This window comes from Poecilia mexicana, unplaced genomic scaffold (assembly GCF_051168715.1).
Source record: "Poecilia mexicana isolate PSO_F unplaced genomic scaffold, ASM5116871v1 scaffold_17, whole genome shotgun sequence".
NCBI lineage: Eukaryota > Metazoa > Chordata > Actinopteri > Cyprinodontiformes > Poeciliidae > Poecilia > Poecilia mexicana.
Genome location: NW_028263386.1, coordinates 22,058,663 through 22,075,119, shown reverse-complemented (window position 1 = coordinate 22,075,119; position 16,457 = coordinate 22,058,663). Strand labels below are relative to the sequence as shown.

Here is a 16,457-nt window from a genome sequence, read left to right as displayed (position 1 = left end):
CTTCTGAGAAAGTTACTGTTGTGATTGAATTTGTGTACTTTTCTTGACTTTCTTTCTGTGGAAAGTACCCCTGGTCCAGAACTCATGTGCTTAGCTATTTCATAATCCTGGATATAACCACTGAGAGCCACTGATGCTATAAACTTGTGTTTCTCTCCATTAACAAATTGGTTCTGGCCTTGTGCTTTTGTTTTTACACTTAATCTCGAGTCCACAGAGGACATAGCTGATGATGCCACTAACATTAAATACTCTGTGCTTTTCCTAAATCATTGCTTCTGTGGTTTTTTGCTGTGACTCCATCCTGGCGTCCCAACCCTTAGCTACCACAGTGTAATATGCCCATTGTACATAAGAAAGAAAAGGAGTAAATTTCATCAAAAAATGTTCAAGAATTTTGTTTTTTAATTTCTGAGTTTGAAAAGTCAAAAAATAAAAATGCTAGAAAAACTCAGGAGGAGTAAATTTCCACCAGTCAACTCAGAAAGTTTCAGATTAATCTAAAAATGTTCCTCAAAAACCACCGAAATTTTACAGTTTTAAAAGTCAAATCTCTTCAACTTTTGAAATTCTGATTTCCTATTTTTTTTTTTGGAAAACTTCCTGAGATTAATCTAAAAAATTCTGATTGTTTTAGTGGAAATGTACTCCTCTTTTTGATTTATTTTTTTTACCATCTAGCCCCAATATGCCATCATAGAATTCCTAGATTAAAGTCTGATTTGACTTTTTTTTCCCATGAAATGTGTGCATAAAATGTGCCAAACAAAAAAAAGGCACTTTGCCTGAAACATAAAGTAAAAAGTCAGAATTCTTTTTTATTTCCATTGGCACTAATGCTCTTCCATATATTTGACCTACAAATATTAATCGAGGAAAAAAAAACTGTCTGGTTTTGTTTCTCAAAAACAAAGCCAAACATCACTAGCATTTCATTTAGACGCCTTATGCCTTACCTGATATTATTAGTCAGACGGGTATCGGGGTCCACGGCGCTGACCCGGCCCACGGTGCAGGCCGGGGGGCAGTTTTCAGACACGTCCATGTGGTATTTGGATTGGGAGAACCTCGGGGGCTCATCAGCGTCTAGCACAGCCACTTGGATCGAAGCTCTGTCTTTGAAGGGGCCTCGGCGTAGAAAACGAGGATCCACTATGGGGTTGAGGACCTCCACCGAGAAGGAATAGGAACGCCGGCTCTCATAGTCTACAGGCTGGGGGGGGAGCAACGTAAAAAAAACAAATGGTTAGAAAAATGCCCAAATAAAAAGATTTAAGAATATGAGCACTTCTAATGTTTTTTTCTTTTTTCTTCTTCTTAGTAGCAAGAAAAGGCATAAATACCAATGTTTTAAACATCAGATCCAACAGACTGCGCTTTCATTTGAACTAATTCTCACACCAAATTATCCGTGGACGGCTGCTGAATTACATATCGAAATCCGCGAGACGGCACATAATGAACGGTATCAGCACATCAGAGAGGGAGAGTGGCCACATCCAGAATCGGCTCGGAACAATTTGGAGGGAAATAATCTCACGGTTACCTTCCATGTTGTGACATTTGGATTTCTAAAGAGGCTTCTTTTGAAGGTTGTTGTGGGCGGGCGGCTGCTCAGATGGTGGCGGGGGCTTTTTGTGTGTGTGTGTGTGTGTGTGTGAAGTGAGAAAACGCATTCATGAGGCGGCGATGCTACGGTATCACCAATGAGATTTCTGACACTCAAAAGTTAAAAAGCCTCTTCAGAACTCAGCCACTGATGTGACTACACGTTTGCTCGTGTCGCTCCGAGTTGATGTTTGGATATTTTTTGACACGCTGAGACTAGAGAACGTATAGCTGAGGAAAAACTCTGCCAAGAAGCTGCGAGTATTTGTGGGAGTTGTGAGATTAGCAGCGCTGAACTGAGCAGCCAATCCAGTTTTGTCTCCTTTTTTAGCGTTAGCATTGTTTTCTTCCCACTACGCTGGCAAAAACTCCTCAATGTGTTGGTGTGAAGTGGTAGGAGCAGCTTCCTTATGCATTTGCATTTAGACTCATTTGGTCTGGTACCCCTTAATAAAATCACTTGTAACCAACTCTACCTGGAAGCCCCTCACAACAAGTCATTAATAAAATTTTTAATTTTAATTAGCTCGATCATTTCCACTCTGATTAGTATTCTTTTAACTACAATTTTACTTACAGCTTCTTCATAGTCCATATTAGCTATGGTTTTGGTTGTGAGTGGTTTTTATTGGTTTTTGATTTTGGATATTTAAAATATCTTTCAGTTGCATTAAGTGTTTTTGAAAAAATGTAAGTTTAAGAAGGCAAACTTGCATTATTATGCCATTATCAATACATGACTTGAAAATGGTCTCGTTTCTGGGGCGATTTATTATCCAGCGAAATTTGCTATTGTGACGAGACACCTGTGCTTGATTTAATCACAAACTTCTATAATTTTAGAGATTCTATAACAAAGGTCTTCTGTGAAGTTTTAAGCTTTAACCTATAAGGCCATATTTTCGGGTTTTCAAAATAAAAGTTGCGTGTGGAGGAAAACTAAAGCCGTACCCCTCGCTGAGCACACCATCACAACTTCCCCACGGATAGTAAATCTGGTTAAATGGATCAAGAGCTAAATAAAGACCAATTACAACCAAAGACAACTTAGAAGTTGCAAAAGATTTCAGAACGGAGTAGAGTTTTACCTTCCAGCCAGGTGGCGACGCTAAATGTATAACAGGAAGCACAATGGAATGGATTAAATCCAACAATCTGACATCCAGTATTGGCGACGTATTCCCTGGCACAAAGTCCAAGAGCATCTTCAATATTCAGTCACTGATGCGGCTACATATTTAGTAGCTTATGTTTGGGTATTTGTGACTCATCTGTGAGTAACAGCAGCACAGTAGAACCGCTTATCCACATTTTCCTTTTTGGAGGTTTCAGCCCGTTGTTTGCTTCTGCAGTATTGCCAAAAACTCGGAGACATGTCGTTGCATTTAAATGGAAAAAATAAAAAAAAAGTTACAAAAGTGTTGGCAGGGTTCGTTTCAGAGGTAGAAGTTGCACTCTTTGCAGAACTGCAAAGCATCCGCCGCGCCGTACAGATGTTACGTCGGCAGATCATTTCCATAAACATTAGAGCTTCCGATGATGAAAGCGCAAACGAAAGCATCCCATCCCTATTTTTCACAAACAACGCTTCCCTAGTTTAGAAGACAATCTCCATCTCCATGGAGACTCCACCATCACCATGGAGACTTGTACCTGGATATAAGGAGCATTATAAATTCCCTTGTATAGTTGCATCTATGCAGGTGTAAGAGATTTCATTTGGGATAGAGGCTCGGGCAGAGAAGTTATGAAGCCTGTTTTTTTTCTGTTGTTTCTTTTTTTTCTGAGGTCTCCCCGTGTGACTGTGCGCCGCTCTCCTGCTAGCACGGCGGCTCTGAAGCGAAGAGACAGCCTCTGATCTGGTTCGTCGAGATGATTGTTAGCGAGGGGACAGGCACGCACGAGTAATCACACACATCTACTGTCTCCCACCGTCATGCACCTGCTGCTGATTAAATTTCAGAAAAGCAACACGTCTTTTTTTTTTTTGACTCTGGTTCAGAATATCTGTTTGAGGGACGAGTGGGTGTACAAGTGCTTCTTCTGAGGCTGCGTCTTTGATTCGTCTCGGTCGGATTGGCTGAAAAGGAAAATTAATAAATAAATCATGTTGGATGAATTTTAAACGGGACTTCTGGTGGAATTTCCACTGTCAGCAAAACAGAGAGAAAAAAAAAATCACTCATGTGATCCAGTCAGAAGAATAAGTATTGATATTCTCTCCTTCTGTTCTGTGTTTATTTTTTCCCCCACATTCTGAGCTGTAAAGAAGTGCAAAAAAAAAAGCCCACAAAATTATTTGTGGTTTTAGACAGAAATCGGGATTGATTAAAAATTATGCAGAAAAGTAAGGGAGAGTAGAAAGACGGCACAGTGGAGGCAATGTGCAGAGCTTCTCCGAGGCAAAAACCCCCCAACAAAAAACAAAACAAACAACAACAACAAACAAAAAGAGCTGCCACGGAAGACAGAGAGACGGAGAACATGATGGAGTGGATGTGTGGAAGGAGGGTAGATGGAGGGAAAATGCGCTCTAACGGGGCCCACATTACTGGGAGAACGAGACAATCTGTCTAAGGAGGAGAGGTGTCACTTACACTGTGAGCGCACACTCATCAACCCCCTCCCTCCATCCAGCTCCATCACTCCGCCGCCGCTCTGTCACCACCTCACACACTCCATCACCTATTCCCCGATCAACCAACTCTAATCTTTTTTTTTCTCCTTCCCTGTAGAGTGTGTGTGTGTGTCAAACCACAGCGCACACATTCTCCTACCCTCATGGGCCCCAACATGAATCAGTTACCATGCGGGCGCTGCAACAGTTATTCTGGTGTGCTATGGGTTTATCCACCGCTAGCTCGTGTGAGGTTTACATCCGTCCAACCATGTATGTCTGATTCAATCCCCCAAAGGTTACACTTTATTGAAACGGCTCATTCTCCATCTAGTCTGAACAGGTGACCTGTTATGGTTCCTCGAACAGGTCAGGATAGGTCCAACCAAACATGTTTATTACATTATTTTGCACAAAACAATTCTTGGATAATGAGATTTTAGTCTGGTCCATTCGGCTTATTTTGAGCTCCGTATTAGAGCCTCTTGTCACTTTAAAATCAAATGAGCTGCTGCTTGCCACCCCAATTGTGCAACTGTACATCTTTGAAAAGCAGAAGTGGAGCCTCCTGCACAACCAACAAGAATGCAGCGAGTGGTGTCTGGATGGTAAGTCAACAACAACACGCTCGTCTTTCCCAGCAGCCGTTGTGCAATGCATACAGCAGTAAAACCAAACGTCCTGAAGCGACACTTAGGTTGCTAGGTAACAGAAATAACATCCCGCATACTAAGACTTGAACTCAGTAAACGGCACTGAATGCAGATGATACAATTTAACGATTTTTTTTTTGTTATAATAAGAAAATCTGAAAAGAACATGTCACTTTCCTTTAACGTCACAATTATGCAGCACTTTCTCATACCAAATCTCTACCAAACACATTGACGGTCGAGGCCCTAAAGAGGCCAAATGTGGGAAAGTTCCAAGAGCTTGAAAACTTTTGCAAGACACTGTACGAGAAGTCCGGATAAGCAGGGGTCTTTCCAGGATTTCGTGCTATAAGAACAAAACACACACATGAAAGCCAAGCCAGATCCGCACCAGAGCATCCCCGAGGCTGCGGGCGGAGATGTCTCTCTTACAACCTGAAATTGGCAGCAGGAACGCAGACTTCATTAACCCTCAGATCTCCACCTTCACCCAAGGCTAAGGCAGTGATTTAGAGGAATATTAAATTCTTAATATTAATTTAACACCGATGTGGAAGGGGGAGTGCAGAATGAGAAAGCAGGAAGGCATCTATGTACTTAAGAAGGTAAAAAAAAGTCTTTGACAGAAAGACGCTTCCACAGAAGGAACCTTTGAGGGGAAGAATATAAAAATAAAATCAACAAAAACTGACTTTTGCATATTTCTGATCAGTTTCCCAAGAATTTATGCACAATCTATATATACCAACAAGCATTCTCTAACAGCTAAAACCCTTGAGGAAGAAAAAACAGCAGGGATTGTTAAAATTGGTAAACACGACATTCTAACTTCGCTATTCTCGCCTGATTCAACCTGCAGGGGAGCCAGTAAGAGCGCTCCTCAAGCTGCCACGGCGGAGCTGGTTAGGGCGCAAATGAGCGGAGGGAGCAGTGATGAATCAGGAAAATAAATACATTATTTCCTCATTATTTTAATATTCACCACCTTTTCACAGCGAAAACGGCGCATGCTCCTCCACAAACGCACGTTTGCAAATGCGATTCCTTGTTTGAAGTGTGTAACATACGGCACAAAAAGAGCAACAAGATCGGGTGTTTCATAAGACCCGTCACTTTCGGCAGGCGACACAAACAGGAGAGTATAAACAGTGACCAAACATCTTACAAAGAAGGAAAATATTTGCTCAAATTCATGTCGAACTCAATTTAACGCTGACTGACAGCTGGTAAAAACAAGAGCTCTCTAGCTGCAGTACTCAGCACACTTTGTTTTTAGCAGCAGCACAAGGAAACACTTTCAAAATAAGAACAAATGGAGCCAAATTTAAACAGAGACCAAATTTGTGATCAAATTTTAAATAGTTAGGTGAAGTTTTTGAGTCAAAGCTGCAGATTAATGGCTCTTCAATTCAAAAATGCAATGTTCAATTCACTTTAAAAGCAGGAACACAAACCTGGTAAAGATGTTCAACATTGGAAACAAAAAAACTATTTTGATTTGCAAACTGTTCTCAGTGAACATTTCATGCGTTTAGACATCCCTGTGACTGGAAGCTGACTTTGTTGAGATGCACGAGTTTATTGCTGCACCCAGCACTATTTATTATACATATGGCAGCCAGACTGAATTTTGAGGTAGATCTCAGTAAATCTCATTACAAATGGAGCACAAAAGCAAGTTTTAGTGTAGACACATCTCACAAAAAAAACAAAAAACGAAAAAAAAATTTCTTTCACAGTACAAGGCTGCTTAGTAAGGGGATTTGTAAATCCTATTTCTTCTTTTTCCTCATCAAACAAAAGATCAAACAAGATGAAAACACAGTCAAAATATGTCCGTGTTTCTTCTCAAAAACATGATTTTGAACACCTTTCGCTCCAGAAATAGAGGCTCAAGAATTGTAATTTAACAATGTGGCTGTATGTTTCACAACTCATTTCCAGAAGAGAGCCGAGGCATAAAAACTAATTAAACTAATTATATAGTTAGATACTTATAATAACTGAGTCTATTAAATACCACTAATGCTAACACTGATGTTAATATGTCTGCTGTTATGATTTATGAACACTGCAGAGATTTCAAGAAGCGATTGCCGGTTGACCTCTTCTACTCGCCTTCGGCTTTATGTTTTGGCGGCTGCTCGGTAAGCTCCACCATTCGTTTTGTGATTTTGAACAGTTTCAGCGTCTGCAACTGTTGAAAAATCATTAAGACTGACCAGAGCAGTTCAGACCTTCCTGAGTCTGCAGATCTGCCTCTTAGACTGACAACAACATGCCAAGGAAATGAACTAACAGTGTGTTTTTTAAATGAATCTGAGAACTTGCTCCCTGCAATTGCACTGAAACACAAACTGAAACGCGTCTACGTCTGATTTCTGAAGGATCAGAAACCCCACATGGTTGTGTGAGGAAAAGAAGAAGAGGAAACACCCAGTGAGTGGCAGCCGTGAGGATGAAGATGTTTTCCTTGCGAAGTCTTGATGTCAGAGGAGAACGAGCAGATGGTTTACAGATGATAGAGAGACATCAGTAGCACAAATAAGGTCTTGCAACAATGAAGTGTGCAGAACAGAATCTCTGAACGCACGACACTGAGCCTTGAAGCAGATGGTTGACAGCAGCAGAAGACCAAGGCTGGTGCTGGTGCGACGGGAAACGGAGGCTACAATTCACACGAGTTCAACCAAACTGAGCGAAAAAAAAGCCTGCAATGTGACAATCAGCTGGCAGACGTCAAATTTAGCATAAATATCATTATAGCACAGATCTTTTAGCTTTCTCTTAGCCAAGGTTTAGTCATATGAAGGAAACATTTTGAAGTTGGTCATGGCCTTTAAGTCCAGGGAGAATAAATTCAATAATACTGGCCAAAATAAGACCTACATAAAGAATTTTTTGCTATTATTTCCAGCGGCCATTGGACGGGCCAGGTCGCTAGTCCATCAAGTTTTACTTAAAAAAAAAAATAAAAACCTCATTCAGCTGAGCCACCTGAGTGGAATGGTTTTGAATCAAAAATTATAAAACTGTTTCAAACGCTGTCCATCTAATAAATACAATTTTATGAATTTATATTTATCTAGTTGAATCAAGGCTAACTTGATTTTCTTTTTTGGTTCAACTTAATATAAGTTTATTTAAATGCTAAATAAATTTTTGAACGTTTTATTAGTGATGACAAAGTAAATCAGTTATTCTTGTTGAAAGTCCCATTAAAAGTAAAATAAAACTCTCCCAAAAATAAAGCAAAAAAAAAAAAAAAAGTGACCAGTGCAGTGCCGAAATAAATGTCACCGTGGAAGAAAAACATTAAAGAGACACATTTAAAAGTTCACTCACTTTCTCATTTCGTGATAAACATCCATCCCTTGCCATCAGACATTTAATGCTTTCATTCAAGTGTTTCAATGAAATTAGCCTGATCGCTGAGTGGAAAATTAATTAATAACATTGATAATTAAAAGATTTAACCAGTTCACCGTGCAGTTACAGACAACATTCGCTGATTCCATTTACCCGGAATTAGCTGATTTATACACTTTTAGCAGGAAGATCATTACACTCAGCGGCATTCTTTAATCAAAACAAGCAAGTCTAAGAGCGTATCTTGTCGCCGTTTTGTGAACATTTACAGATAATCATCTACTTAGGCAGAAGAGCCTCCAACAGATTGACATTGAGGAAACATAATTGGTCCGTGGCCCTCGTGCGAGCGCAGACAGCTTACCGTCTCCTCAAACTGCCCTCGTGTTTTCACGCCCACGCGCTCCACAGTGTGACCTTCCCGCGTCCTGTGGTGTCGTGCTCCAACAGTCCCGTTTTTGAAATTCTAATTTCTATTCAATTTCCCTTTCAGATTCGCCTCACAGTAAGCAGAAATTAATTAGCTAGCCCGCATGCTAGACTGGCAGAACATAATACAGCTCTCCTGGAAGAGGGCCGCTCACGGTCACGCGCGAATTTCCACCGCGTGTGTTTGTGCGCGCGCGCGCGCATATGGCACGAACGGTTTTAACGTGCGTAACTACAAGGTGGGAACTCGAATTAGCAAGGTGATGACTCTCTCTACCTCTACTAGACCTGAGTGGAAAAAAATTAAAGGAATAAAGATTTCGCTCGAATGTAAATGAAGATGAATTTTGCATATCCTTCCTCTTCCCCCTTCTCGTGTGTGTTCATCATCGCGGTGTGCTTTTTACAGGTTTGTGTGAGTGCTGCGCCCTGCCGTCCTTGGCAGCTCGTCCTCTCTCTTTTTATTTCCTGCATTCTAAATCAAGATCATAAATCACATTTGTCTGATGACAAACACAGCTTTGGACGTTTCTGCCAACAAGCCCAGCTGCAGAGTTGAGAGAACAAAGAGCCTGCTAAATCTCCCTTTTGACTCTGTCTGCCATCTTCCCTTCCCCTCTGTCACTTGTCTCCTGCCTTCTGTCACCATCTTGCTCCACCCATCGAGCTTCCTTTTATTTCTTTAAACCTACGGGCAAGACATCGGTCTGACCCTCTGTCTTTTTTTTTTTCTAATTTTCCCCATCTCTCTATTTTTTCCCCTCTGAGGAGATTAACACAATCTCTCCTCGGTGTGAGAAAACAAACACAGATAATCCCGAGCGCGCTGCTGGCGTGTGACCGGGGATTAGCCAGCCGTTTTAAGTGAGAGCATATGGAAATAATAACGGCGAACCGACGCGCGCATCATCTAGTTTGTCCCCCGCCGCCCCCCGTCTCTCAGGTAGGAAGAATGAAAGGCACACAAAACAGCGCGAGCTTTACACACCCCAAAGAGCACACCTGAAAAGTGAAACCTGCTGGTGAATCGGGATACAGACATATTTCAGATTTCACATGGTAATGCTGCCATTGTGATGGCGTCTATAGTGATCCCACTTTGTAATACGACATGCTATTAGGAGCGGTGTACATGTGTAATGAGGTGTTTAAAAAAAAAATCACAGCTTTATTCCACAGTTGCCTCTTTTTTTGCGCAAATCGTTAACAGTTTGCTGTGACAGAGATTAGAAATGCAGCTGCAAACGTTTAACAACCCATCTGTGGCGGGAGATTTTCTCCCCCCAAGATACCTACCTCTGTTAGACTAACTGAGCCACAACACAATGGATTCATTCTCAGTGAAGTGAAACTTGTCACCTCCAGGCCCCTGTTAAAGGGATAGTTCACTTTTTTTTTCCGTGTAAAGAAGGCACATCTGAAAACACGTAAACGGTCCTGGAGAGACGCCCTGGCTTAGACGTCTCCCTGTTCCATCAAAGCAAATTAGTGACTGAACTAGCGTTTCAGTGTGTCATCAGGTTCTGCAGGAGTGTAATGAATCATTCATTTGGGTCACGTGTGTGGAACCAGACCAACACACTGCAAATACACCAAATCAAACCATCTCACCAAGTATTTTTGGTCTAGTGTCTAGTGCAAATGGTAAACTTGAAGTAAGACAAAACACTTTTCAGCAAGATATAGCAACTTGTTGCAAGAAAATAATTCAATAATACTGATTTTAAAAAAGTACTAGCTCCATTGGCAGAGAATATTTAGCTATTAAGTAATCTGCCAGTGGAATCTGCAAGTCATACATTGTATTCATATCTTTGGAAAACAAAGGATGAATTCACACCAGGAAATGTCTGTCTCTGGAACAATTAGCTTTCACATTGTTTTTTGTGTGTGTTTTTTTTTTTTTTTTTTTTTTTTAAACCAGACTGCAATTTGTAAACAAAAGCCATTCAAAGACGATCGTTGCTCCCATTCGACTGGAATGATAGGAGATGGGACAAAGTAAAGACCCGGGGAAAAAAAACTACTTTGGAAGTACTGCTTTCTGCATGTGTGTTTGCAAATCTGTGCTGTTATTAAAACTGCAGTACCATCTTGAATATCAAGAGCAGCTCACACGCAGATTTAGCGATATGATATTAATTTTGGAACGCCCTCTGCTGGCAACATGCAACATGCTGGCAGCAGCGTTACAGACACTGAAAGGCTCATTTTTACCATAACTCTAAGGTGGTTTTAATGCCCCAAAATATGTGAAATGGCTCCCTTTTCCTTCATAAGTAAAGTGGAAGATCTGTAAATCTATAAGTCTAAAGAATGTATGGCTACTGAAACCAATGAAGACATCTCAGCTAAAAAGAACAATGAAAAAAAAAATCTGTTTTTTTTTAATGAACTGCACTGGGTGGGTTATTTACACAGAAGCCAATAATTATTTAAGAGGAATTGTACTTTTATTGCTCTTTCTGTGGGAAACATACAAGATAAATAATGTGTAAACTCTTAGACAAGCTGATCGACAGCGCTAAGGCCATCCTCTTTGCTGTGATTGGTTGTTTCTGACCGAGCGTGAAGCAATTCTGCAGATGGGAGGAAATAGATGAGCTCCATAAAATGTACCTACAGTAGCTTTAAGGCTCCCATCGTTTTTTCCTTTCAACCGACAGGAGACAGCGGTGCCCAGTAATGTCAAAACAACCCCACAAACTAAAAACCATTATGCTAATTCTGCAGCTAATTTGTCAGTTTTTCCTCTCATTACAAATCATTTCTAAGAGGTAAACAAGGAGATGTAAACAGACTGAGAAATAAACCAGACGAAAAAGTGGAAATGAGCTCCAACTACGCTACTCGTGAAGATGGACAGACACTGGCCGTCTGTGAGCGCGAATGCGGACCCGGACTGAGTCAGACCCTCAGACAAGCCGAGCGCTCGGCCTGACATGGCCTCCAGACCAGGACGAGGCGAGGCAGCCGGAGAGAGATGCCGCGTTAGCGTGTTTACACGCATGTACGCCCGCTGCGTCTCTCGCTTGCCTTTTTCTGTATTCGTCTGACATGTGAGGAGCTCAGACAGGGAGAGAACAGAATGCAAAGAGGCAGCAGCTGATGATGACAGGGCTGGGAGAGAGGTAATGGCAGGGATGGAGGTTGGAGGGGGAGAAGAAAAGTGGAAGAATTCCTTCTTTTTTTTATTTCCAGGTGCTGACGGGAAATAAGCAGAGATAAGCAGGAGGCGGATTCAGTCCGCCCCCCCACCTCCAGACTCGCAGGGTGTTAATGACCCAGTTTTTGTCGCAAGTCGCTACACCGGTTTCACCCGTGCCCCTCTTTGTGATGCACCCTTCCTTTTTTGTCTCAGTCTTCCGTTTCTCCAAATTTTTCTCAGCCTTTTCTCCATTTTTGTCATCAAACTCTCTTCTCTCTTGCAGCCTTCTTTTAACTCTCTCCCAAATCCTTGCTTCCCCCCCCTCTCTCTCTCTCTCTCGCTCGCTCTCTCTACTCTGCTACTTCCTAATCTGCTGTTAACCCTCCTGCAGCTCCCACCCACCTCCCATCTGACACGACGTTCTGAGGCAAAGGCGAACGCCGCTTTCCTGCTCTCCCTTTAGTTCGCCGTCGTTCCCCCGCAGTTTAAACACGGCGAGCCGCGAGGTCAAGTGTGCGTTAGCGATGCGGGCTTCTGTATTTCTCTGCGGCTTCGGTTCGCATGTGTAGGTGAACGTCCACGTTCACCTACACATGAACGTGTAGGCGAACGTTCATGTGCACGGCCTCTGTGCACGAGAGAGCGCTTCTCGCAGACGAGCAGCTGGAGAGATTCGGCCCACAGCGGCGATGCAGAGGTCAGGTCCAGCGCGCTCTGGTATCACAAGTCGTTCTGCGCCGAGGCCCCTTCCCTCCCTAAAGGCACAACAATGGATCTTTCAACGTTTTAAATTTTTCACCGCGCGAGAGCTGTCTTTTCTCCAAAATACGAACACAAGGACATGTGAGTCATTACAACATTCCCTGAATGTTGTAATATGCCTGCGTAAAAATCCAAAATGTCCTTTTTTTTTTCTTCTTTCCTTTCCGGGTTTAATGAAGTCAAACCGACGGTAGCTTAGCGCCAATTTAACGCCTTGTTTACTTTAATTCTATTAAAGTTATGAACTGCTTCACATTCCTTTTAGCAAAGTCTGAATTCCCTTAAAGGATTAACTCCCTTTTCATGCATCCTCGGCTGTTTGTTTCTTAATTGTACAGATATCAACCACTTTTATTCACTCACAAGGGCTTCAAATAAGAGGGGGGAGCTGGTGGAAGCAGCTGGAAAAGGCCTCCACGAGGAACAAAGGCGGCCATTTTAGTTTTATTCCAAACGAACCACCAAGGGCTCGGTGATTTAGATTTTCTTACTTTTCTATCAAACGTGACAGCAGCCTGGTCCAACTTAATTTCCCGACCTTTTGTCGTGTCTTGGCAGACGGATAAAACCGATAAAAAAAACAAAACGGAGGGGAACACTTCATAAACTTTTCTTGCATTTCGTCACCGTCACCATTTCAAACGTCTTCTCCTATTTAGTGCTCAGGTAGTGCACTCAGGTCAGCAGAGTGATTCGGACAGGAGCTAAAGCCTGATGCATTAACGGGTCTGTTGGGAGTTCCACCTGATTCATTAAAAATGCATAAAGAACACAATATTGAGACAGAGGTCGGGACGGCAACGGTGACAAAGTGATGAGCCGCCATCGCTTCTGTTGTGGAAGATAATCATCTTTCATACTGAGACCAAGATTCTCGTTGAACAGAACCGCCTGTTCGACCGCAGATAAAATGTAACCCATCCTGAAGGACCCTCATGAGTGTTGCCGTCTGTTTTTTGTCGTTTATGCGACGCTGCTTGGGATCTGTGTAACATCTGTACGAGCTGAAACTTTAAAATATAATCAATTAAAATAATAATTTAAAAAAATTTAAAAAAACCCACGACAAGACTTAAAAAGGACGTTTACCTACTCTCTCCCTCCAATCTGACTGAGACTGAACGATTTAACCGTTGTGCATGCGAGGACTGAGGCAAACATAGAGGACTATGGCAAATGATACAAGTTTTACGTGAGTAGAGTCGGTTGGTTAGGACTGGGGCTTATTATGAATTCATGCTGCACTTTTCAGATTTAAATTTGCAAAACGGAAAAAAAAAAGGAAAGCGCGTCTCATTTCTTTTCACTTTGAAGTGAAGCTGGCGCCCTTTGTTTTTATGTCGTTTTAAAGTTGCCCGTCGTTTGGCCCACAAAAAGCTGTTGAAAACTTTGGTGCTTTTAATTTTTCCATGCGTTCAAGACCATTTCTGCGTTGTGCGCTTGTGTTCGTCGGTGGTAAAATCCTAATTTGAGGTTGCAACGTGACAAAATCGGGGGGAGGGGAGGGGGGGTTGGAAAAGCAGGAATATGTTTGCAGGTTCCTGTCGTGGCGTTGTGGGCGGGATTCACCGTTGTTCACCGTACGTCCAATTTACCTGTTGGCCTGTTGTACGCCATCGATTCCCCTGGTAAACACCTCCTTTGCTTTCTCTGTCTTATCCTGTCATATTTTTGCCCCAGTGTCCTCCTCTCTGACTGTAAGATATTCTCCCTGTGTTAAATTCATCCCGACTCTGTTTTTTGTGTGTGTTTTTTTCCATTTTAGCCTGCTTGCCTAGCTGTCTATCCCTTCCTCTCTTCCTCCCTGCGCTTCTCACTCTCTGGCTGTGCTTATTTTTCTGTGCGAGGCTGTCACTGATTTCACAGCTCTTGCTGTCTGTGCATCTCTCTCCCTGTCTATTTGCACATCTCTCTCTCTCTCTAGTTCCCTCTGCCTCTTATTCCCTTGTTATAGTGCACTCTCTCCTGTCACTGCCTTGCAGGACCTCATTTAAACACGCTCCCCTCACTGCTGCCATCTCTTCATCCCCACGTCTCTTTCTCCCTCATCATTCCAGGGTCCTTACCTTCCATTTCTTTCCTCTTGCATCTTACAGACCCCCCAGCCCCCACCCTCCTCTGCCGGCTCCCTCTCCTCAACTTGCTTCTCTTCAAAGAGGCTTTCAGAGGGTCTGGAGTCCCTGCTCTACATTTCACCCCCCAGGTCTGGATTATTTGTAACATGACACCCTGTTGAATTCACACCCGCGCCCTTCATCTGCATGCATCAGTCTGCATCTCAACAGGCTCACAAGCAACAAATCAGAGGAAAGATCGTGTAAAATGTCGACTGTCGATATTTTTAGATTCGCCTCTAAAAGCGGCAGTGTTCGGCGCTCAACTGATTTCTTTTATTTCTTGCTTTAAATGTTTCAGAGGCAAACTAATGTTAACATCAAAGCTACGCGAGAGGATTAGGGTCACCGAAAAACGAAAGGACTCCCGACTTTAATCTCGGAATCCTGATTTCTGAGACCGAAGTCATAATTTTGAGAAAGTGTGAGATTAAAGTTAGAAATTTGACTAATTTCACAAGTTAGTGGAACAAAAGTCAGAATTCGGGGGAAAAAAAGTCAAAATTATCAGATTAAATTCCGAATTCTGGCATTGAAGTAAGAATTTGGAGGAAAAACGTCAGAATTAAATTATTTTTTTTCAGTGACTATAGTCATTTTCTGTACAAAGCAAACCTATGATTAAAAAAAGAAAAGAAAGAAAAAATAATTAAAAAAAATAAGTTTTCAAGTTCATTTAGGGCAAAAAGGATTTTCAAACCACTCTGATTACTCTAAAACATAAATAAATAAATAAAAATTAAACCCTAAACCCAATGGCTCATTGTGCTGGCTGTGCCTGTAAAGGTTTGTGAAAACTAAAAAGTACGATCTAAAAGAAGATGGCTGTATTGAAACATGACCATGGAGTGGCAGGTTCAAAGGTCTGGAGATGCACAGGAATTATTGAACGACGTTCTTGGTTGATAAACTTCCCAGATTTTATTTTGGGGCAAAACGGCTCAAAAATAAAATCTCTTGGTGGTTATGTTCGTACCCAAATCCAATTCTAGCCCCAATTTTTTCCCCCTCATTTTCCTTTTTATAAAATGACAAATGATGGATATGTTAAAAAAAAACACTTTCATTTCAATCATCCCTTCTGGCAGTCGACCTGAACTCAGAGCTCAGCCAAGCTGTAAAACAAGACGGTCGGCCCTGGACAGACTGGCATCACTCTGATTTATGGAAGCCCAAAGAATGCATTAGTGAAGAAGAAGAAAAAGAAAGTCAGATTTTTAAAATATTAAATCGTCATGAACAGCAGATTGACTTATTAGCCAGCCATACTTCATTCTTTTGTTGTCGTCAGGGTGAAAACATTTAGCATTGCTCTGCTTAGACATAAAGTCAAATCCTCCCAAGGCAGAGTTGAGATTTCACAGAGTGGAAAAGTTAAATAAACCTCTAAAGGATCCCTGAGCTGTCCAAACAGTTTACTCAGTTTACTATCAAGTTCTGTGAACTTTCCTTCACATGTACAGAGCTTTTGGTGTAATATCCATACATTTTGTCCTGAGTACAAAAACACGAACCTCCATAAATGATATTTGTGATTCTATGAGACAGACCAACCCAAAGAAAGACGTGAAACTGAAGCGCAAGATAATCCGTGCTCTTCGAATTTTCCGTGGGGAGCAGAGAGGAGCTCAGTTTTTTCACAGAATATCTGACTCATGCTATATTGTCAAGAAATAGGGATAGTTTTAACAAATATGTAAAAAAAAAAAAACAAGAAAAAACATTTTTGTAAAAGTTACCTACTGCAGTTGGAAGCT

The 16,457-nt window shown here is 41.8% G+C and overlaps 1 protein-coding gene across 1 annotated transcript in view; it reads right to left on the bottom strand.

The window, feature by feature from the left end:
* The window catches only part of cdh24b (cadherin 24, type 2b), a 192,011-nt gene that overhangs the window by 33,834 nt on the left and 141,720 nt on the right, over positions 1-16,457 (bottom strand). Inside the window, exon 7 of the mRNA XM_088015057.1 lies at positions 957-1,213. Coding sequence (XP_087871183.1) covers positions 957-1,213 — 257 coding nt within the window. The remainder of the gene's footprint in view (positions 1-956; positions 1,214-16,457) is intronic.